The 25411-nt window shown below is 37.8% G+C and overlaps 1 protein-coding gene across 4 annotated transcripts in view; it reads right to left on the bottom strand.

The window, feature by feature from the left end:
- COMMD10 (COMM domain containing 10) overlaps positions 1-25411 on the bottom strand; it is a 190365-nt gene that overhangs the window by 141819 nt on the left and 23135 nt on the right. For all 4 annotated transcript variants that reach the window (XM_090276607.1, XM_090276606.1, XM_090276604.1 and 1 more), the window contains exon 5: positions 19310-19420. In XM_090276607.1, the coding sequence (XP_090132733.1) occupies positions 19310-19420 (111 nt within the window). The remainder of the gene's footprint in view (positions 1-19309; positions 19421-25411) is intronic.

Here is a 25411-nt window from a genome sequence, read left to right as displayed (position 1 = left end):
CCCCTTTTTGGGCCATACTTCTCTGTCTCCTCATTTTGACAGCTTTCTGTGTTTACTTCTGTGTTTTAAGCAGAGCTGTCCCTCATGTTATGTGGTAAAAAGGTGGAGCCTAGGTAGGTATTCATTAGTGCTGGTGACCCGTTTCACCATGCTGTGGTGCTGTATGTGGGGGAGGGGTCTGAGAGGGAGCAGTGACGGTCACTGCCACTTTTCCAGGAACTTCTCCCCCTTCCTGTACTAAACAAGCTGCCTCCTTAGGGAGACCGGCAGTTTCTTCCTCCACCCTAACCCCCACTGGCTTTCACAGTCAGAAGCAATGTGTCTCTATTTTTCCCAATGCTGGAACTGTGTGCTGCAGGGTCTTATTTGGGTCTGGGATGGGTGTGGGATGGGATTGGGATGACTTCGCAGGTTTAAAATGTATGACTTTGCTTTTCACTGTAGCTACCATCCCTGTGCTGCTGCTGCTGTCGCCAGCCCTGCTGCCACTGCCAAGCTCTTCAACCCCCCGCCCCCGCAGCCGTGGCAGCCCCACTTCTCCTCCTCTCTGTCTGGACTCCACCCCTCCTAATTTTCTTCTTTATTTCTTTGTTGAACTTTTATGTAGTTTGATTTTTCTGGATCTTCTGGGTATTTTGTTTTTTGTTTTGAAGTGGTTGTAAGTTCCTTCTTAGTTGTGAGGGAGATGCAATGTCTACCTATGCCTCCATCTTAGCGTGAGGGTTCTATTTTTGAGATCTGTGTTACACCTTTCTCCAGAGGTTCTTAAGTCCTTTGAACATAAACTTTGAATTTCAGTGTGTGTTCCCAAAATGACTATGGAAAGCCATTTATCAAACTAAGCCCTTACACCCTTTCACCCAATAACTACTCCTGGGGAATAACCTATACACCAAAGAGTCTTCATTCACTCATTCATTCATTCACTCATTCATTTATTCAATAACCATTTATTGAGCGCCTACAATTTATACAAAGATGTTTATCATGATATAATAAGAATACTGGAAAAAACATTAATTAATAGTAGAGGAATTGGTAAAAAATATAACAAGAAAATCACCTCTATGTGTTTCCATTTCTCCATCTATCTATAGAGCAAGAAATAAGTGTTCATACCTGATAGAGATGTTTTAAATATTAAAGGAGGCAATACCATGTCTAGCACAAAGTAAGCACTAAAAAAAGAAAAGAAAAAAAAAAACTCCCTCCACCATTTTTTCTCACTCTACATAGAATTTGTCATAAAAATTTTTTTAAATAAATAATTTATCTCAGAAAAGCAGTGTTGACAACCCTAATTTCATTTGAAATTATAATTACCCATGTATAAAGTACTTTCTGCAAACTGAGCATAATCTACATTAACATTAATATAAATGAAAGTTCTCATGTTAAGGTGATTTCATCCCAGTTGAAGAAAAAAACCAGTGAAACACAGGACTTTCTTAAATAATGTACAAAAAAATTTAGAATCACATACTAACAAAACATAATTGTCCTGAACAGCAAATTTGTTGGGGAAAAGGCAATAAAACACAATTAATAGCAAAATTTAAATATTTTAGTGTTTTTATGATATTCAGAGTTAATGTTTTGTTGTCATTCAAAACTACCAACATTTGTTACATATAAAACTGCTATCTGTATAAATAAAGAAACTTCAACTGTCTATGATCAGCATGGAACTTACACTATAGCCTAATATAGCCATTCAATTATCTTGGCGATTTTTCTTCCCTTTTGTCAAAAAGAAATTAATAAAAGTGACAGAATGTAACAAAAAAGTCAATAGTGTAGAAGGCTTTTAATAAATTTTGTCTTGGCAAATGGCCACATACAAATTAAACGTTGAAATCATGATGATTTCATTTATTCTGTACATATTTGATTAATAGGCATTAATTTTGTTGATGGAAACAAGCAAATTCTATTGTTATATACAGATTAGGAATGTAAACACTTAGCATTTCCCACAACTACTGACTTCACAAATTATTTTGAATGTTATTTTAAATACTGTGGCTGCCAGAGGTTAGGAAAGCAAAGAACTCTACTGCCCCCTAATGAAATAAACAAAAACAAAACAAAACAAAAACCCCAGAAAACTTGTGAGGTATCTGTGGAACAGGAAAATAATCTTACTTTGCTAAATGCAATAGGCAAACATGAAGACAATTAACTGAAAACAACTAGACTATATATCAAATACTGTAGGAAAAACTACAATCACCCCGTTTCCATGATAAAATTAGTAGCAAAACAGGAAAGCCTTGAGACAGAAATGTCCTAAAAGAAAGGAGACCAGTACAATGTTATCAAATGTGATAGTAATTAAAGCTTCACTGCAGGCTACACTTTTCATGTGTATGTTGGAAGTACATGAGAAGAAAGAGATTCTTAGAAATCACACTCGTCAGTGAATTAAAGTAAGTTCTCAGTTCAGCAGATCAAAAGTAAATGCCACCAAAATACTCTCTCAAATTTGCACTGGCTATAATCCTCTTGGAATAATTTCGAAATATGTATATTTTCAAGATACCTACCCTGTAAAATATACCTTTAAAATAATTTTACTTAATGCTTCCTGTTTTAAACAAGTACCAATTTCACAAGTATGACAACTTTGTACTTTATGGTACTTTGCATCATAAACTAACCAGTGATTAACTTCTTTTAAAAATTTTTTTTATTTACTTATTTATTTTTAGAGAGAGGGGAAAGGTGAAAAAGAGGGGGAGAAACATCACTGTGTGGTTGCCTCTCACTCTTGCCCCCAACTGGGGACCTGATGTGCAACCTAGTCATGTGTCCTGACTGGGAATTGAACCAGCGACACTTGGTTCGCAGGCTGACGCTCACCAGTGATTAACTTTTAATCTTCCTTTTAATAATAGCTCTCCCTTCCTTTAGCAAAGTTTCTTTTTAAAACATCTTCCATATTCATATTCTTTTTACCTAATATTCCAATCTGTCAAGAATTCCTACATTCTCATTTGCAGGAAAGAGCAAATGTTTAGGAGAAAGTAGTTTGTGGTCCATAATAACAGGAGTTACATAATAATTAATGTCCAGGAACCAGATATAATAAAACTACAAAGAATAAACTACTCGATCTAAGTAGGGAGAATGGAAACTAACAAACAAAAAGTTAAAATTCCAGGCGGCATTTCACTAAGAGGAACTGTTTCTTTCAGTTAAGGAACAGCATATCACTTGGAGGTGGTATATTTCTGTCCACGTTGATAGTGGTTGCACACTCCATCACATGTCTATTGTTTAGGAGACAGAAAAAAACAGGGACCAAATCCACACAATCTATAAGGGAGACAGGCAATACAGACAAAGAGGTTTACTTAAATCTACTCACAGAAGGAAAATATCCTTTACATCTGTGTGTTGCTGCTCCCCCTCCCCCGAGTATCTATTTATTAATCAAAATGCTTCTTTATCTCTGAAAATTATAAGGGTAACCAAATATCCATTCAAAATGTCAGAAAAGCAACACAGAAAAATACAAAACCTAGATGTACTCAAACCATAATCTCAAATGAGTTGGATCTCACATCTGTATAAATTTCCTGGATAATACAAATTAAAAACAGGACTCTTTTACGAGAAGCGTTACTCATTTATTCTTACTACCTAAAAATATAACAGAGACATAGACATACCTTGAAGACATTATAAAGTTGCTGGGAGGACTTAAGCATTCCAAACTAAAGCACTGCCAAAGTAATGATGCTTAAAGCATATTCAGTATACGGTCAAAATAGTATTCTTCCAACCTATCAACCTATGAATTGCATTTAGTTAATTCAATGGTAGTCAAGACAAATGCAACTGTGAAGGTATACAGCTACTTGAAGAACGAATGCATGTATGTATGTATGTATGTATGTACGTATGTATGTGTTTTTACTCATGGAATAGTTCCAGTATACACTAGGGAGTTCCAGATTATTATCCTAAACCTAAAGGAATGCCTTCCCTAATTCACAGGAGAAAAAAAAAACAAGAAAAAGTACTTCCAGGCTGTCCTTTGCCTCCCTAACTCCAAGTAAGAAGAAATATGAAAAATATGAAATAAAAAAAGGAAGAATGCAAGGAAAGAAAAAAAGTAAAGATTAATTTCATCAGAAATGACAGATTTGGTTTAACACAAAGAGATTTATTTATTTATTTATTTGCCCAATGAAGTTTTATTGATGATGATGGAGATCGTAGCAGCCCAAAATTATTGAGTATTTATCATAATTCCAGGCATTGAACTAAGCACTTTACATATACTGAGTATTTAATCTTCATAAAAACCCTGTGAAACAGGTAATATGCCCATTTACAGAGGAAAAATCAAGACACTCATAAAGATTAAGTAACTCTTCCAACATTACGCTGCTACTAAATTGCAGAGCTTATTTAACATTCTAGTCAGTTTGATTCTTTACTACTAAGCTCATATTACTTTCTGGTGAAAATGTGTGAAATAATACTTCTGAAACACAGTAATAAATTAACAAATTATATTTAATAAGACTCAACTCAATTTGAGATCCAAGATGGTGGCAAACTAGGTGGATGTTACACTCACCTCCTGCCAGGACCAAACTGGAATTACTACTAAAATATAAAACAATCAACCTGAATAACCAACTGAAGACTAGCTGAAGAGAAGGCTTATAACCAAGGATTTATAGAAGACGCCACATGAAGACTGGTAGGAAGGTTGGAGACATGAAAAAGTACTGGCCCCAATGCCATGTGTGACAGCTGAGATTCCAGAGGGATATCTCAGCTGCAAAGATTCCTCCTGAGGAGTGTAGGGTATCAAACCCATGCTGGTCTCCAACCCAGAGCACCAGAGCCAGGAAGAGGCACCCACATAATACCCAGCTACAAAAACTTAGCAGGGATTCAGTCTGTCAGAGAGAGATGTAAGTCTGCTAGAGACACAGGCACCCTCCTAAAGAGCCAAAGCACAAAATCTATAAAACCTTGTTCACAACCACTCATTCTGGGCTCCAGAGGAGGGAGGGAAAAGTGGAATTGAATATTCTGAGGAAAGACTCGGGTTTGTGGCTTTGGAAAGAAAGCTGAAGGAACAGCTACTAAGATCCTGGTGGGGAGTAACTCTCTAACACTGCATATGCCATCTTTCTTAGGTGGAGCACACCCTTCCTTATGGCATGAGCCTGGGGGAATGCATTAGCTCCACTCTCTGGACTCCCTGTCACCTCACCCTGAGGAGCTTTCCCTGTGCTGAGGAGTCAGCTGACTGGGATGAGATATAGAGGTCTGGGCAGATACAGAAGGTGTCAGTGACTGAGTGGTGTGGCTTTGGGGTGGGGGCTATTTCCCCTACTTTCCCATGAACTTGACTGACACCTATTCCTCGTGGGAGATCCTTTAGCCCCACCCTCCACCCTCCAGGTGGTTCCATCCTCTTCACTCTTGGTGCTCTGCCCCCTCAAGGTCTGGGCAAAATCTGGGACAGACTAAATTGTGTGGCTCTAGGGCAAGGACCACTTCCCCAGCCTTCCCCTAAGCCTGAGTGGTACTTACCCCTCACAGGAGATCCACTAGCTACAGCTTCCTGACATCGATAGCCTTGCCCTGTTGACCTTGGACTCCTGGTAGAATCTTGTAGAGTTGTGTGGCTCTAGCACAGGGACAATTGTTTCCCTTGTAGGCCCAACTAGTGCAGAGCCCCCCTTTCACACATCCAAATCTTGGTGTGCTTGGGCCTAATGAACAGTGCTGGCCTCACCCTGATGAATCCCTGAGAGCCGACCTACCACAAAGGTCTGGAGGCACCCAGTGAATGGCAACTAGACTTGGTACACCCTGGGACATTTGCTGAGTGACCTCAGACCCAGTAATGGCACCGAGTCAAGTTTGAACTTGTATCAATCTGGTGAACACCACTTGCCCTACCCAGTGACTCACTGAGAACCTACCTCATGCAATTCTACTACTGCTATAGGCTCTTTCAGTGACTGACTCTGTTAGGCAGCAGGCAAGCTGAGGAAGGTGGAGGCAGATCTCAGGATGCCTTAGGACTTTCGCTGACCTGGCCCCAGGCCCAGTACTGGAAAAAGCCAGCCTTTATGCACAGCTTGGTCCTTCCCATGTACACCCAAGCCAAATAAAGGCAGCCACAAACTGTGGATCACAATGTAGTTCCAAGCAGGTGTGCCAGGGCCAGTTACAGGCAGTACTGGAAATGAGGCTGCACCAGAGTCCCTCCTGAAATGTCCCAAAACAAACACACCAAGTGGTCATATTCAGACAATATCAAAGCAGAATCCAATTAGCTTCACAAGTGGTATAGCCAAAGAGAGATATCACAGGCACCAGACACAGCTGGGGCATATTCTGCTTCATGTGGTCAGTACTTGCACAGCAGCTCGTATACTGTGGTTTGGATGGATCCTCAGTCAGCAAGCCTGAGGGTTGACCCCACACAGGAGGACACAAAAGGGATTGTCCTGGAGGACCCAGACCAGGTAATCAAGGAGATGGCACCACTGAGTCCCACACAGCACCTACTACATAAGGCCATGCTGACAAGACTGGAAGCCATAGCGCATCGTCCTAAAACACAGAAACAAACACGAAGAGGCCAAAATAGGGAGACAAAGAAACATATTCCAAATGAAAGGACAGGAGGAATATCCAGAAAAAGAATTAAATGAAATAAGAGGCAAGTGATTTAACAGGTATGGAGTTCAAAAAAATTGTTATAGGGAAACTCAAGGAACTTACTGAGAACTTCAACTAAGAAACATCAAGCATAAAAACAATATAGAAACCATTAAAAAAAGAATCAGTTAGAATGAAGAATACAATATCTGAAATGAAAAACATAGAAGAAGAAATAAAAAGTAGATTCAATGAAGGAGGGAATCAAATCAGCAAATTGGAAGACAAGGTAACAGAAAACACCCAATCAGCAGGAAAAAAAAAAGGAATTTTAAAAACTAAGGATAGTTTAAGGAACCTTTGGGACAAAGCAAAGCATAACAACATCCACATTACCAGAATGAAAAGACAAAGAGAATAAAGGATCAAGAACCTATTTGCAGATATGATGACTGAAAACTTCCCTAACGTGGAAATAAAACCACACAAGTCCAGGAAGTGCAAAGAGTCCCAAACAGCATGAACTCAAAGTTACCCACATTAAGACACATCATAATTAAAATGGCAAAGGTTAAGAACCAAAAAAGAATCTTAAAATCAGCAAGAGAAAGACAGTAAGTTACCGACAAGGGAGTTCCCATAAGACTGTCAGCTGATTTCTCAACAGAAACATTTCAGGACAGAAGGGACTGGGCATGAAATATTTAAGTAATGAAAAGCAAATAACTACAACCAAGACTATTTTACTAGCAAGGCTATCATTTAAAATTGAAGGAGACTTCTAGCCAAGCTACACATTCATGCTGCATCTCCCTCCACAACTAAGAAGGAATACAACTACCTCAAAACTAGAAACAACCAGAAGTTCCAGTAAATCGAGCTGCATGGAAGTCCAACAAACAAAGATATAAAGAAGAAATACTCATCCAGACAGGTAGGAGGAGTGGAGCCAGGGCAGAGGATGCAGTGTGGTGGTGGCAGCAGTGGCTGCAGCAACAGGACAATGGAAAATACAGTCACACGTTTTAAAAGGTAGTGAGGGACACCAGAGGGGCACTCCCCGCACCAGATCAGACTGTACAGCTCATGGTTCCAGCACCAGGGAAAATAAAGTCTCATTGCTCTGACTGTGCTAACAAGAGGGGGTTGGGACAGAGGAAGAAATTGCCAGTCTCTCAGCGGAGTCTGCTTGTTTAAAGGGCCCCCACGGTCCTAGAACATCCGCAGACCCACACACTCTGGGAACGACAGCCAGGGCAACAGCTAGAGAGCTGCCAGTTCCACACGAAAATGGGAGAATTGCCTGGAAAAGGGACAAGTGCTGAGCAAGCGACATTGTTCCCTCTCAGACCCTTCCCCCACATACAGCGCCACAACGTGGTGAAACTGGTCACCCATACTGACTAATACCTAAGGTTCCGCCCCCTACAACGTAATAGGTTTGACAGCTCTACCTAAGACACAGAGGCAAATAAACACAGGACCCTGTCAAGATGAGGAGACAGAGAAGTATAGCCCAAAAGAGGGAACAGATCAAGGTTGCAGTGGGAGAACTAAGTGACCAGGAGATAGCCAACCTAACAGGTGAAGAGTTCAAAACACTGTTGATAAAGATGCTCACAGGCTTGACAGATATGATTAAGTATGGCAGACACATAAGGGAAGAAGTGAAGGCTACGCTAAATGAAACAAAGGAAAATCAACACAAAACTAATGGTGAAGGGAAGAAAACTGGGGCGCCAGAAGGAGAAAAAGAAGAGGAAGAACAAGAAATTGTGAAGAAATAATGAAGGAAAACTTCCCAAATTTGATGAAGAAAATAGACATACAAGTCCAGGAAGCACAGAGAGTCTCAAAGAAGCGAGACCCAAAGAGGACCATACCAAGACATATCATAATTAAAATGCCAAAGATAAAGAGAATCTTAAAAGCAGCATGAGAAAAGCAGAGTTACTTACAAAAGGGTGCCTATAAGACTATCAGCTGATTTCTCAAAAGAAACTTTGCAGGCAAGAAGGGACTGGCAAGAAGTATTCAATGTGATGAAAAGCAAGGACCTACAACCAAGAGTACTCTATCCAGCAAAGCTATCATTTAGAATGGAAGGGCAGATGAAGTGCTTCCCAGACAAGGTAAAGCGAAAGGAGTTCATCATCACCAAGCCATTATTACATGAAATGTTAAAGGGACTTATTTAAGAAAAAGAAGATCAAAACTATGAACATTAAAATGACAACAAACTCACAACTATCAACAACTGAACCTAAAAAAATAAAAACAAAATCCAACTAAGCAAACCAGAATACGAACAGAATCATAGGTATGGGGATCACTTGGAGGGTTATCAGCTGGAAGGGGGAAGGGACAGGAATGGGGAAATGGTCAGGGACTAAGAAGCATAATTGGTTGGTACAAAATAGACATGGTGAAATTAAGAATAACATAGGAAAGGGTGAAGCCAAAGAACTTATATGTATGACCCATGCACATGAACTAAGGGGGGGTGGGGTGGGATTGCTTGAGGAAAGGGAGGTACTGGGTGGAGGGGAGCAAAGGGAAAAAAATGGGACCACTGTAACAACATAATCAATAAAATATACTTTAAAAAAATAAAAAGAAAACTCAAGGGACTTTTGTGGTTTTTGAACTGTTTAGTATATTGACTATGGTGGTATCTGCTCAAAACTACAAAGGTGATAAACCTGTATAGAACTTAATACACACAAAAAAATTGGTACAAGTAAAACTGAGGAAATTTGAATAACATTGGTGGGTTTTATCAATGTTGAAATATTTGTGATATATTATAGTTTCATAAAATGTTATCATTGGCAAAAACTGGGAAAAGTGTTTAAGGAATCTTTCTGTATCATTTCTTATAACTCTCCATGAACCTACAATTATTTCAATAAAAATTTCAATTAAAAAAATAAAATAAAATTAAATTAAATTGAAGGAGAAATAAAGAGCTTTCCATAGAAAGAAATAAGCTACAGGAGTTCATTACCACCAAACCAGTATTACAAGAATTGTTAAAGGGTCTTCTTTAAGAAAAAGGAGAAAAAGAAAGGAACACAATTATAAAGAATAAAATGGTAGTAAATACATATGTATCAATAATCACTTTAAATGTAAATAGCTTAAATGTTCCAATCAAAAGACACAGGGAAGCCCTTGCCAGGTGGCTCAGTTGGTTGGAGCATCATCCCATACAACAAAAGGCTGTGGGTTCAATCACCTGTCAGGGCACATACCTAGGTTGTAGGTTTGATCCTCTGTTGGGCGTGTACAGGATCTCAGATCAATGTTTATATCTCTCTCTCCCTTCCTCTCTCTGTCAACTCATTAAACATATCCTCAGGTAAGGTTTTTGAAAAAAAAAAAAAGACATAGGATAGCTGAATGAATAAGAAAACATGACCCATATATATATAATATCTTCAAGGGACCCACCTCAGAACCAAGAATACACACAGACTAAAACTAAAGAAATGGAAAAAGCTATTTCATGTAAGTGGAAAGGAAATATGACTGAGATAGCAATATTTAAAATCAGAAAAATTAATTTCAAGTGACAAAGAAGGACATTACATAATGTTAAAAGGAACAATACAACAAAGGGTATAATCCTTGTAACATTTATGCAACCAACACAGAAGCACCTAAATATATGAAAAAATTCTTAAGGACTTAAAGGGAGAGGTTGACAGTAATACAGTCATAATCAAAGATGTTCACATATCACTGACATTATGGACAGATCTTCCAGAAAGATCATCAATAAGTATACAGTGTCCTTAAATGACACAGTAGCCTAGACAGATTTAGTTGATATCTTCAGAACATTTTACCCCCAAAGCAGAACATACATTCTTCTCAAGTGCACATGGAACATTTTCTAGGATAGTCCACATATTAGGACACAAAATAAGTCTCAATAAACTTAAGAAGATTGAAATCATATCAAGTACCTTCTCTGACTATAATGGTATGAAACTAGAAATCAATCACAAGAAAAAAAAACTAAAAAAACACACAAGGACACAAAGCCTAAATAACACGTTACTTAAAAAAATGCATGGGTTAACAATGAGATCAAAGAAGAAATCAAAAGATACCCTGAAACAAATGAAAATGAAAAATCAACAACCCAATTCTACAGGACACAGCAAAACCTGTCCTAAGAGGGAAACTCATAGCATTATAGACCTATCTCAAGAAACAAAATCTCAAATAAACAATCTAAATTTTATACTTAATGGAACTTGAACAGACAAAGCCCAAAACAAGAAGGAAAGAAATAATAAAGTACAGAGCAGAAATAAACAAAATAGAGTCTAAAAAAGCAATACAAATGACCAATAAAACCATGATCTGGTTCGTAGAAAAGTTAAACAAGATTGACAAACCTTTAACCAGATTAACCAAGAGAAAAAGAGAGGACCCAAATAAATAAGAAATGAAAGAGGAGAAGTAAACTGACTCCACAGAAATGCAAGGGATTGTAAGAAAATACTATGTCAACTATATGCCAACAAATTGGACAATCTGGACAAAATGGATAAATTCCTAAAAACATATAATCTTCAAAAACAGATTCAGGAATAATCAGAAAATCTGAATTGATCAGTTATAACTAAAGAATTTGAAACAGTTATCATAGATAGGAAGAATTAACATTATTAAAATGCCCATACTACCCAAAGCAATTTATATATTCAACACAATTCCTATCAAGATACCAATGGCACATTTCCCAGAGCTAAAACTAATATTCCAAAAATTTATATGTAACCACAAAAGACCCCCAAAAAACAACAGCTATCATGAGAAAGAAGAACAAAGTTGGAAGAATCATGCAACCTGATATCAAACTATACTACAAAGTTCATATAATTGAAACTGGATGGGACTGACATAAAAACAGAATAGATAACTAAGAAATAAATGCACACCTTTATAGTCAATTAATATATGACAAAGGAGGCAAAAACATACAATGGGGTAATGGTAGTCTATTCAATAAATGGAGTTGGGAATATTGGACAGATACAGGTAAAAAAAGAAACTAGACCAACTTCTTACATCATACATAAAGAATAAACTCAAAATGTATTAGTTAAATATAAGATTTGAAACCATAAAAATCCTAGAAGAAAACACAGGCAGGAAAATCTTAGACATTTCTTGCTGCAATACTTTTTTTGATATATCTCCTTAGGTAAGGGAAACAAAAGATAACATAAACAAATGGCACTACATCAAACTAAAACATTTTTGCATAGCAAAGGAAACCATCAGCAAAATCAAAAGACAGCCCACTGAATAGGAAGAATATGGTCACCAATGATTCATCTGATAAGGGATTAATATCCAAAATTTATAAAGAACTTACACAACTCAACACCAAAAATAAAAATAAAAATAAATGACCAATCCAATTAAAATATGGGCAAAGACCCTGAACAGACAATTCTCCAAAGAGGACATACAGATGGCCAACAAGTATATGAAAACATGCTCAATGTCATTAGTCATCAAAGAAAAGCCACAGTAAGATATCATCTCACACTGGTCACAATGGCTATCATTAATAAGTCTACAAACAGGAGATCCAAGATGGCGGAGGAGTAAGTGGAAGCTACACTAACCTCCTCCCAGGACCAGTCTGGATTTACAACTTAATTTTGGAGAAATCATCTGGAATAACCAATGGAACACTAGCTGGAAAGAAGTCTTATAACCACGGAGAGACAGAAAAGGCCGCTACATCACAACGTGACCGGTAGGGAGTGCGGAGACGCGGAAGGGCTGGCTGGGCTCACACGGGTGGCTGCTGAAGGGACTGAGAAACAGCTCAGCAGCCGGGGATTCCCCCTGAGAAGGGCAGGGTCTAAACCCCCAGCTGGGCTTCCCAGCCTACAGCGACAGAGTGGAAAGTAAAATAGTATCAGCTGTGAAAAGCGAAAAGCCACAGGCTTTCTTGCTAGCCGGAGAGAAACAGCAGGAGAAAAAGAGCTCTTAAGTGGATCACATACGAAAATATTTTGGCCACCACTTACCCTGGGCTCAAGCAGAGGGAAGGCAGAGAGGGCTGGAGACACTTGGGGAGAATTTGGCACGGTGGCTTTGAGGGGAGAACTGGAGGAGCAGCTGACTGGGTCCCAGTGCTGACTCATCCCCAGTACTGCGGGTAGACCATTCCCCTCCAAGTGGCGTCAGCCTGAGGGGAAGCAAAAGCCCTGCCTACAGGAATTAAGCTGCCACACCCACAGTCCTTAAGCCTGACAGCTAATCACAGATTGAATAGATTAACAATCAAAGAAGACAGACAACAGCAGTAGATCCCTGGAAGTCTCCAACAGGCTGCCTAGGGCCAGACTGGTACATGATCTGACGCCACCAGAGGCAGATCCAGGAAGTGCAGATCATTCCAAGAAGCACCAACAAACAATAGGAGTCAAAAAAATGGGGAGACAGAGAAACAACCTCCCATCAAAAGGAAAGGTAGAATCCCCAGAAAGAGTGCTAAATGAAATAGAGGGGAGCGAACTATCAGATATGGAATTCAAAACATGGATTATGGAGAAGCTGAATGAGCTCAGCGGAAACTTCAAAGAACTCCAGAAAAACTACAAGGAACTCACAGAAAATTACGTGAGCATGAAAAAGGACATAGAAGCTATCAATAAGAGCCAGGAGGAAATGAAGAATACGATCTCTGAATTGAAGAACACAGTAGAAGGAATTAAAAGCAGGCTAGAGGAAGCAGAAGATCGGATCAGCGAGCTGGAGGACAACCTACACAAAAACTCCCAGACAATGCAACAAAATGAAAAAAGACTGAACAAGACTGAAGAGGTTCTAAGACAGCTGCAGGACAACATGAAACGTAATAATATCCGTATCATAGGAATTCCAGAAGGAGAAGAAGAAGAGCAAGGGATAGAAAACCTCTTTGAAAAACTAATGACAGAAAACTTTCCTAACATGACGAGAGAAAGAGTCACGCAAGTCCAGGAAGCACAGAGGGTCCCAATGAAGATGAACCCCAACAGGCCCACCTCAAGACACATCATAATTAAAATGGCAACATTCAAAGACAAAGAGAGGATCCTAAAAGCAGCAAGAGAAAAACAACTAATAACATACAAGGGTACTCCAATAAGGCTATCATCAGATTTCTCAGCAGAAACACTACAAGCCAGAAGGGAATGGCAAAAAGTATTCCAAGCAATGAAAAACAAAGGCCTACAACCTAGAATACTATACCCAGCAAAGCTCTCATTCAAAATGGAGGGTGAAATAAGGAGCTTCCAAGACAAAAGAAGGCTAAAAGAATACATCTCCACCAAACCAGCAATGCAAGAGATGCTAAAAGGTCTGCTCTAAGGAGATAAAGAAATAGAGAGAGACAGAGAAGAACACGAGTACAAAGGGGAAAAATGACAATGAATAAGTACTTATCGGTAATAACCTTAAATGTAAATGGATTAAATGCTCCAATTAAAAGACATAGGGTAGCTGAATGGATTAGAAAGAATGACCCACATATATGCTGTCTACGATACCATAAAAGTCCTAGAGGAAAAAATAGGCAGGAAAATTTCAGATATCCCACGTAGCAACATTTTCACTGATATATCTCCTAAGGCAAGGGAAATAAAGGAAAGAATAAACAAATGGGACTACATCAAACTAAAAAGTTTCTGCTCAGCTAAAGAAAACATCAGCAAGATGAAAAGGAAACCAACCATATGGGAAAATATATTCGCCAATGACATCTCAGACAAGGGATTGATCTCCAAAATATATAAAGAACTCATACGACTCAACACCAAGAAGACAGACAACCCAATTAAAAAATGGGCAAAGGACCTGAACAAACACTTCTCCAAAGAAGACATACAGAGGGCCCATAGACATATGAAAATATGCTCAACATCACTAGCCATCAGAGAGATGCAAATAAAAACCACAATGAGATACCACCTCACACCAGTCAGAATGGCCATAATCAACAAATCAACAAACAACTTGTGCTGGAGAGGATGCGGAGAAACGGGAACCCTGGTGCATTGCTGGTGGGAATGCAGACTGGTGCAGCCACTATGGAAAACAGTTTGGAATTTCCTCAAAAAACTAAAAATGGAACTGCCTTTTGAACCAGCAATTCCATTACTGGGATTATATCCGAAAAATCCTGAAACACCAATTCAAAAGAACCTATGCACTCCAATGTTCATAGCAGCACTATTTACAATAGCCAAGTGCTGGAAACAACCTAAATGCCCATCTGTAGATGAGTGGATCAAAAAACTGTGGTACATTTACACAATGGAGTTCTATGTAGCAGAAAGAAAGAAGGAACTTCTACCATTTGCAACAACATGGATGGAACTAGAGAGAATTATGCTTAGCGAAATAAGCCAGGCAACGAAAGAAAAATACGTTATGCTGTCACCTATTACAGGAAACTAATGAACAACACAAACAAATGAGCAAAATTGAACCAGAGGTATGTAAACAAGGAGTAGACTAACAGTAACAAGGGGGGAGGGGGGAGGGAGAAAAGGGGGTAAGAAGGGGAAGTGTAAAATCAAAGAACATGTATAAATGACCCACAGACATGGGCAACTGAGTGGGGACTGAATGTGGGGGAAGGGAGGGGCAGGATACAGGGAAGCAAGAGGGGAAAAAAAAAAAAAGTGAGACAACTGTAATGGAAAAACAAACAAAAAAATTTTTTTTAGTGGGGGAAAATGAAAATATGAAGAATGGAAATGCCAGTTCAGTGAATATTAGGACAAAGATTTTCCTTCACGTTGTATATTTTTCTCCCTATTGGATCTCTCCAGAGTTTGGCATTCTAAACAAGTAAGTAATGACTTAAGTTTCTTTGCATAGACCTAATAAGACCAGTTGTTAATAGAGGTTCCTTTTTCTGAACAAGCCTTTGACTGGAATGTCAAGCCTAAAGGAGACATGCTTGGGCTCATGTTGTTACCAAAAAGCCCTAAGGAACTGGGAATGACTTTCAAAGGTAATAAAAGCCCGCGAAATAAAAGGCCTGCTGCCATGGTTGGTTGTGCGGTCCACAGCAATCTGTCCAGGGAAGGAACGAAGGTTGTTTTCCTGAAAGATGGCTAGAAGGGACCTTAAGGCACAATGGAAAACCAGAAAGACTTGGAAAGGACAGGTGTGTACAGGCAAAGATGAATGCCAGGTATGTGGCCCAGCTTCTGTGCACTGAAGAGCAGACTGAGGGCCACCCTAAATGTTCCTTGGGTAAGTTCCAGCAAAACAGAACTAAAGATCATAAGTGATCATTTGCTGCTCTTGTTATGCTTATGCAAATGAACAGGATAAATTAAAAATGGACTTAATGTAGTCCCTTTAAAGACAAGGAGAGTAATCTTAGGGAGAAAAATCAGTATTCAAGGAAAATCACAATGATCAGTGGCAGACTGTAAAGTAGGGCAGCTAACCGTCTTTAAAGTTTCTTCTCATTTAAAAAATGGTTTCACTTGAAAATTAAACCATATCTGTGATATCACCAAAGAGATTCAAGTTGCAGGCAAGTAGAATGTCAAGTGCCTTGCAACTGTATGTCTTCCCAATAAGACAGTCTTACAGATTTAGAGACTTTTTTGTTGGTTATGTTACATAAATTAACATGTGTTTTCTGTTTTCAAAGGGCATAAGCCTATGACCGCATTACCTGAGTGATTGTCTGTACGCATAAGCCTCACTTAATCCTCTCTGCAGCGCTGCCTCCAGAGACTCAACAGTTTGGCTGAACTAAATGGCTGAGTTGGTGAAGAATGGGGTGGTCTGTGGGCTTCACTTTAAAACTGAATTCTCTTTTCTATCCTAATGGCTTGGACAGAAAGGGCCCAGAGGTCTGAGAGGGGGGAAACATAAACTATTTCCCTCAGCCCAAACTAAATAAAATGGGCAAAAGGGTTTTGGACAGGAGAGATGTGCCTAGCACACCTTCCTCCAAAGAAGCCCTTTTTTTTTTTTTTTTTTTTTTTTCTCCTAATGTGGAACATTGAAAAATTAATCCCTGCCTTTTGCCACCTAGTAGTTATGGATTGAATGATGCTTTTTAACCCTTTTTGCCAAATCTGTTGCCCCCAGAACACAACAAGGATGCCAGCCTGCTAAACCAAGCACGCCGTTGTCCGGAGACAGCCAACTGACCTGGAGTCTGCACAATCCTTCCCCATGTGGGAAGGCCACCCTCCCCTCCACACCCCCACTCTTATTAGGGATTTCTGGACCCAAGGGTAGGTAGGACGACGACCATGTCCAGCTTGAAGCAGCTAGAGGAGCTTGAGACCTTCGCCCATTGTCCTTTACAAGATTACAAAGGGTCTTAATATCTGAGAGGGAGGGATAGTTATTTTTTACGAACCATGGGTATGGACTTGGGGGGGGATGCTGGGGGAGGGAGATACTGGGTGGAGGGGAGTAAAGGGGAAAAAATTGGAACTACTGTAACAACATAATCAATAAAATATACTTAAAAAAAAAATAAGTCTACAAACAAGTGCTGGTGAGGATGTGGAGAAAAGGGAATCCTCATGCACTGTTGGTGGGAATGTAGACTGGTGCAACCACTGTGGAAAGCAGTATGGAGTCACTTCAAAAAATTAAAAATGGAACTGCCTTATGACCCAGCAATTCCACTTCTGGAAATTTATCCAAAGAACCCTGAAACACTAATTCTAAAGAATATATGCACTCCTATGTTCACTGCAGCATTATTTACAATAGCTAAGATTCAGAAGCAACCCAAGAGCCCATCACATAGATTAGTGGATTAAAAAGCTCTGGTACATCTACATAATGGAAGACTACTTGGCCCTAAAAAAGAAAATCTTACCCTATGCAACAACATAGATGGACCTGGAGAATATTATGCTAAGTGAAATAAGACAGTCGGAGAAAGAAAAGCACCATATGATTTCACTAATATTTGGAATCTAATGAAATGAACAAAATAAACAAACAAAACATAAACAGACACACAAATACAGAGAAAAAAATGACAGTTGTAAGAGGAGAGGAGTGTTCAAGTACTGGGTGAAATTAAAGGTGAAGGGATTAAGCAACAATAACAAAATACCCCTCATAGATAAAGACATCGGTATGATGATTACCAGATATAAAAGGGGAGGGAGGTAGCAGAGGGTAAAGGAGAGATAAATGTTGAAGAAAGGAAATTTGACTTTGGGTGGTGAACATACAATACAATATACAGATGATATGTTATAGAATTGTACACCAGAAACCTATGTAATTTTATTAACCAATGTCATCCCAATAAATACAATATATATATATTTTTTAATAAAGGACCCAACTTAACTGCCTAAAATTTTGTTGACATGAACCTGAGCTAGGCACTAGACCAAGTTCTTAAGACAGAAATGTGCATGATATAATAAATCAGTGGTTCTCAACCTTCCTAATGCTGTGACCCTTTAATACAGTTCCTCATGTTGTGGTGACCCCCAACCATAAAATTATTTTTGTTGCTACTTCATAACTGTAATTTTACTACTGTTATGAATGGTAATGTAAATATCTGATATGCAGGATGTATTTTCATTGTTACAAATTGAACATAATTAAAGCACAGTGATTAATCACAAAAACTATATGTAATTATATATGTGTTTTCTGATGGTCTTAGGCGACCCCTGTGAAAGGGTCGTTTGACCCCCAAAGGGGTCACGACCCACAGGCTGAGAACCGTTGTAATAAATAGTAAAAATGTTAACAAAAAAGTCAATATTTCCAACCTTAAACATCCTTCAAATGTTTTAAGTAATAAAATCATCCATTATGCTGTGATCACATCCAGCCATAGTAATCTCTCCTTCCTCATACCTTTCTACCTCATTCTCACCTCTATTTCATGTCTTAAAATGAGAGAAAGTCTCGTTTGTTTAGGGGAAAAAATGTCATTCTCCCTTTTCTATTTTAAAAAGATAATTATAATTTAAAAATATAAAAAATAGCTTATTGATGTATGAAATATACATTTCTCTATATGCTACTGTAAGAAAAACTATTCCATAAAACTCTTTTACCTTTGATAACACATTCAAGTTTTCTAAAATTAATATTAAAGAAGAAATCACTCTGCAGTACAAAATTAGTGCAAAATTCTATTTTGTAAGAGCTGGAATTTAAACACATGCACACACATACTACAAAAGCACAAACACAACTCAGGTCATCTTAATATTCTAGCATTGGCTAAACAACAACAATATTCCCTCTACCATGTGTAGTCAGCCTAAACCACAAAATACCCAGGAATATCCACAAATATCTAACACTTAAAATCATAATTTTATATAGCTACTACCAATTTTTTCCATTGCAGAATTTAAAAGAGGACATTATGAAATGGTCTTGCAAGAAAGGCACCTTACAAGATAAGCTATTTCTTCAAATAAACAACAAAGTGATATGCAAATGTGACATCAAAACCTGTCACAAATAAAGATTTATCAATTTGTCAAGCCTTGTTTAATTTTAATTGAATTGTGTTTAAAATTTCAATACAGAGAACAAAGACATTTCTAACAATAAAGTACAAGACTTGATAAAAAAAAAGAAATCCTTTCAATAGGCTACTATGTCTTACCTTTGAATCTTCATTGCTCACTCCTAACTGTAACACAGCTTGAGGAGATTTCAGTTTTGCTTGAGCAGAGTGAGCCATCTGAAGGTTAAGCTGCCATCCGACCGTCTCTAGCTATAAAAGACAAGTACATATTAGAACCAGGTGATACAGAGGGAAGAAAACAGACAACTTTAAACAAATCTCCACTCAGCAGGAATGAACATGGATAGCCTGGACTTCATGGTGAGTCAGTTCCAGAGCTCCTTGAACCTGCATACTCTGCAAATTCTTCCTTTAGGCTCATTATATTGGCTTCATGCCATGCCTGTCAAATTCAACAGTAAAACTGGTCTTTAAATACAATCTGTTCTAAAAATAAAAGTTCTAAGGTTAAGCAATAAAGTGCACTAAGGGAGTCAATGGTTTTTAAATAGTACATTACTATTTTAAAATAGTACATTTTAAAGCCAATGACTTTAAGCAGCTATAAATTTTAACTAATAAATAGTACATATTGATCATAATCACTTCAATGACTTTCCATTATCTTTCAAAATTCCTTGTATTAGGTAATCAGAGGGTTTTTGTTTTTGTTTTTAATTTAGAGGAAAATTGAAGTACCCAGATGGTAAGAGGTTCACACATTTAGACACAGTTAGTGAGACTGGAATAGAGCCAGGCAAAGAATTCCTATCTCCTAGTTAGCAGGTGTTATCCAATAGGCCATTGTGCTTTCTTAATACTCTAACTTAACATGGTTCCCAGTTATGACAGAACTAATTAGAACATTTCCTTTGAATTTATTAATTAACAGAACAAATTTTAATCAGCTAAGGCAAAATTAGTAAAGGCAGACTAAAGCAGCGTAAATGTGGCTTTATTGGACTTTATAAAGATTATTGGTTTCACCAACCTCAGAACTATGAGTATAAAATTTTAGATTTAATTTCTAGTAAACCTCACATATCAATATTTAGGGAAGTATTGTGAAATGCAATTGTCATATGCCTCTGACAACGTGACACTAATAATTGATTTAGTAGAACTACCTTAGTTACATTGGTAAGAATGGCAGCCTCACAACAATTTTTACTTAACCAGAATACTAATTGCTAACTTGAAAGCCTGTTCAACAGCTAGAATCACAGCAGTGCCTCAAAGCCAAATTGGAAAGAGAGCAATGGAAGTATTATCTATTCGAGAGACGATGTGATGAGAAAATAAAGATACAGTTCTGTTCTCTCTGGCGCTGAAGCTTTTAGAAGTAATGGTTAAGATGGGGAAAGGTGTTGTAGAAACATAACCTATAATACCACAAGTAAAAAATCAATTTAATACAGCATGTTAAGTAAGGATTTTTAATGTATTGATTTTTAACACTGATTACAGTAAGCATAGTCTCTAATACCAGCCCACCACTATTTTCAATAGTCACATAAAATAGACCATCCAATAAAACAGGTAAAAAATATGACATAACCACTCTCATATACACAAGCATATATACATGTCACCTCTAGAAATTTATATGAACCTATAAGACACTGTTCTGATCTCATTTAACTGATTCTATCCCTGTCCTGTAAGCACTAAAGAAAACTGATGAAGATTAATATTGCTTTAAGTAAATAAATTAAGCATACCCCCATTGTGGTCAGACCTTTGCATAAATTAATGCATGCTTAGTCACTGTATAGAGGTGGTGTGGGAGAATTATGAAGAACTTAAAGCTTGTGCTTTGGTTCGTGCTTAATCTGTCACTAGCTGTGTAACCCTGGTTAAGTCACGATCTTCTAAGGTCTCAATTCCCTCATATGAAATGGAAATAAATCCATTTGAACTATCTACCTTTCTGAGTAATTGGCAACATCAAATAAAGTATGCATATTCAAAGTGTTCTGGACACTGCAAAGCATTATAAATATAAAGTATTTTGATCAACAAATTTTTTCTATAGTATCTTTTAAACAGAGTAGGCATTTTATATACAGATTGAATTGAAATAAAATAAATCAAAGAACACTCACAAGACAAGGTAATTTTTAAAAGTGTCATGACTGAAAAGTTTGTGGATTTGCTTTCTTTAATCACATAGCCTTTCTATTGAATGTTGTGATTTAAAAAATATGTGTCCCAAGACCACATGAAAGATTAATTTAAAAAGTAAATAACATTGCTAAGCTCATATGTAAGTATATATACATATGCACACCACAAAATAATTTACAAAAAATGATCAGTATTCAGAAACCTTAAGTGAAGAAGAAATATAGGAAGAATACCTGGAGTTATAAAAGAATATTTTACAAATACACAGAACAATAAGAAAAACTCTTTTTAGTGAAACTGGGAGACATAACCAACACTACTTGAGATAGCTACTCCTATTTTCTCCACTTTACAGATTAAAATATAAAATTAAGAAATTATTGAATTGGAGTAAAGGGTATATGGGAGGCTCCTTATGTTATTATTGCAACTTTTCTTTTACATTTGAAATTATATCAAAATCAAACGTTACAAGAAATTGAGTTAAGTAAGAATCAGCCATGGATACTAAACCTAACTGGTGAAATTTGATTTGGAATGCAGAATCACAAAGTATCTACCCACAATTGCTTTTAAGTTACAGAAGAGAAAAAGTAATTATGCAAGGGAGAAAACAAACAGCATCTTTATCAAGAAATCAAAATTAAGATCATCAAAAAGTGGCAAATGGATATCACATGACTCTAGGTGTGATATCCTGCAAAGACCACAATATCACTTACACAGCTTTCTACCCAAATAACATAACTTAAATTTAATCATAAAGAAATAACAAAAATATTTAGAAAAATTGTATAAAATAAATGGCACGTACACTGCAAAATTGTCAGTGTCCTAAAAGACAAAGAAAAGCTTAGGAAAGAAGTACAGCTGATCCTTCAATTAGGAAGAGGCAGTGACCAGGGGCACTGACCCCCACATAGTCAAAAATCTGTATATAACTTTTGACTCCCCCAAACTTAACTACTGATAGCCTACTGTTGACCAGAAGCCTTACTGATAACATAAACAGTCAACACATTTTATTATATATGCTACATGTATTCTTACAACAAAAAAAGCTAGAGAAAGAAAATGTTACTAAGAATATCATAAAGAAGAAAAAATACACTTACAGTTACTGAAGAAAAGAACCTACTGGCAACATTAAGTACAGACTTAGTGTACATAGGTATCAGCCTTAATGCACCAAGCATCCAATTTGAGAGAAAGCCTGGTGTGCTTTCAGGATACTAACGATTCCCACCTTTATGTATATTTCACTAAGGTTATGAAACCTACATTTATCAGTAGAATCAGACTTTCATACTACTTTTCTAGTCATTTGAAATAACAATGCAAAATGATACAAACTGGCCTGTGCAAATGGAAAAATAAAAATGAGTTACCCTTAAGTGATATGAAAAAACAAGAACAGTTTCAAGATGAATGATCCAAAGAGCATTTTTTTTTTTTAATGTTAAATTTGAGATGCCTATTAGACAGCTAATGAAATTATCAAGTAGGCAGATCTTGGCTAGAGAAAAGTAGTATTGAAACCCTGATGCCTAGATGTGATTGCCAGGGAAGAAGAAAGAAAGGAAAGGAAGAAAGACGGATGGAAGGGAGGAAGGGAGGGAGGCAGGAAGAAGAAAAAGAAGGACATTTTTTCCATTGCTCAAACAGTTTTTGAATTCATCGATTTTGATGCCTTTTAGTGCTTCTGCCTTTGTTTGTTTCACATCTTCCACATCGGCAAAACATTTCCCTTTGAGGACTTTTTTCATTGCAGAAACAAACAAACAAAAAGTCACTCAAGGCAAGATCAGGTGAATTGGGAGGATGGGGCACAGGGGACACGCTGTTTTTGGTCAAATACTGCTAAACATTCAGCATGGTATTGGTAGGTGTCCTTATAAAGCGCCCATCATGAAATTGGCAAACACACTGAAAGAGTCTTCAAAAAAATTCACTGAAGCCGAACGCAGCCTCTCACAATGCCAGATAGTACGCTGATACAGCTGGGTGCCTGGAACCACCTAGTGGGGGAAGCCTCTACTACAAGGGGCTTGCCCTCCATAAGGTAATTCTGGGGTTTTTTGGGTTCCCCCCTCATAAAAATCTCTGTCCAAAAAGCTCCAAGTCTAGTAATGAAGACAAACATGTACAAAAATAATCATGATATAACACACGATGTATGTAGAAAATCCTAAGTAACCTGCAAAAAAGCTACTAAATCTAACAGTGATTTTAGGAAATGTATGGTAGACTCAATTAATATGAAAAGCCAGACTATTTCAATATACTAGAAACAAACAACTGGAAAATACATAAAATGCAATTCCATTTATAGTAGTAACCAAAACCATGCAAATACATGTCTTAGTCCATTCAGGCTGCTATAACAAAATGCCAGACACTGCATGGCTTAATAATAACAAACATTTATTTCTCATAGTTCTGGAGGCTGGGAATTTCAAGATCAGGGTGTCAACATGGTTGGGTGAGGGCTCTCTTCTGAGTTACAAAGTTCTTTTATTCTCATATGCTGAAAGGGGGCAAGGGGACTTTGTTGGGCCTCTTATATAAGGGTACTAATTCCACTCATGAGGGTTTTGCCCTCATGACCTAATCACCTACCCAAAAACCCCATCTCCTAATACCATCATGTTGGAGGTTAGGTTTCAATATATGGATTTTGGGGAGACATAAACATTCAGTCTAACCTAGGGATAACTTTAATAAAAACTGTGCAAAACAGGTCACTGAAAAACTACAGACATTACTGAAATAAAACAAAGAAGTGTGGGGTCAATACATGGCTCTCCCACCACCCATGGTGATGACTGGCCAGAAGGAATGTGTATCATTTTAGGAATGGACTGTAACTCACTCCTTATCTCCTTTTGGGAGTGGCTTCTTGTCCAGTGACTGCTTCTTGACCTTTTCTTTCTGCACGTACACACTGAGGTGATGTAGTTTACAGTCAAACATAAGACATGTGCCTCCTTTGTCTGGGACCCCTTATAATAAGCCTCAAACCAGTGGAGGTGAGGTCTCTCTCATACCGACCAGCCACCCTCTGTGTTCTTCCCTGTAATGTGAGTAATAAATGGAACATCCACATCTGCTAATCCTACAGGTGGTTTTTTAGGAGTATCATGAACACTTAGGCAACTCCCTGTTTGGGGGCTCCTGTGCTACAAGAAGATATCAATAAATGGAGAGATATACCATGTTCATGAATTTAAAGTCCCAATACTGTTAAGATGTCAGTTCCTCCAAAAGTGATTTATAGATTTAGGAAAATCCAATTAAATTCCCAGCAGTCACTTTTTAGAGAAATGGACAAGCTGATTCTAAAATTTAAGTGGAAATGCAAATGACCTAAAAACGCCAAAGCAATTGTTTTTAAAGTTGGAGAAGCTACACTACCTAACTCTAAGATTTATTATAAAGCTACAGCAGTAAAGACAATGTGGCACAGGCAAACAACAGATATATAGAGTCATCAATTGACTCCTGACAAAGATGCCAAGGTAAATGATGCTGGAACGATCAGATACCTATATAGAAACAAAATGAACAACCCTACCTAACACCAAACACAAAAATGAACTCAAAATGTATCACAGACCTAAATATGAGTACTAAAGCCATCAAACTTCTAGAAGAAAACAAAAAAGAAAATCTTCATGATCTTGGGATAAAGATTTTAGATAGAACATTAAAATCATGAACCATAAAAAATATATAAACTGGACTTCATCAATAGTATAAATTGTTCTTCAAAAGTCACCATTAAGAAAAAGGAAACTTCCAGTCAAGATGGAGGCATAGATAAACATGCTTCACCACCTTACACAACTACAGAAAAAATTACATCTAGACTACAAAACAAATATCACCCAGAACCATTAGTAAATTGAGCTGTATGGGAGTCCAACAATGAAGGATTTAAAGAAGCCACATTTATCCAGAGGGGTAAGAGGGGTGGAGATGCAGAGAGAGGTGGAGAGGCTAGAGAGGCATGGAGCCAAGGCAGTGGCATAGAGAGGCGGAGGAATTGGTGGCCCCCACATTGACAACTGGTGG

The sequence above is a fragment of the Furipterus horrens genome, unplaced genomic scaffold (assembly GCF_987537825.1).
Source record: "Furipterus horrens unplaced genomic scaffold, mFurHor1.1.pri manual_scaffold_5, whole genome shotgun sequence".
Classification (NCBI taxonomy): domain Eukaryota; kingdom Metazoa; phylum Chordata; class Mammalia; order Chiroptera; family Furipteridae; genus Furipterus; species Furipterus horrens.
The sequence above is the reverse complement of the archived record's forward strand: the minus strand, read 5'-3'. Positions and strand labels throughout refer to the sequence as shown.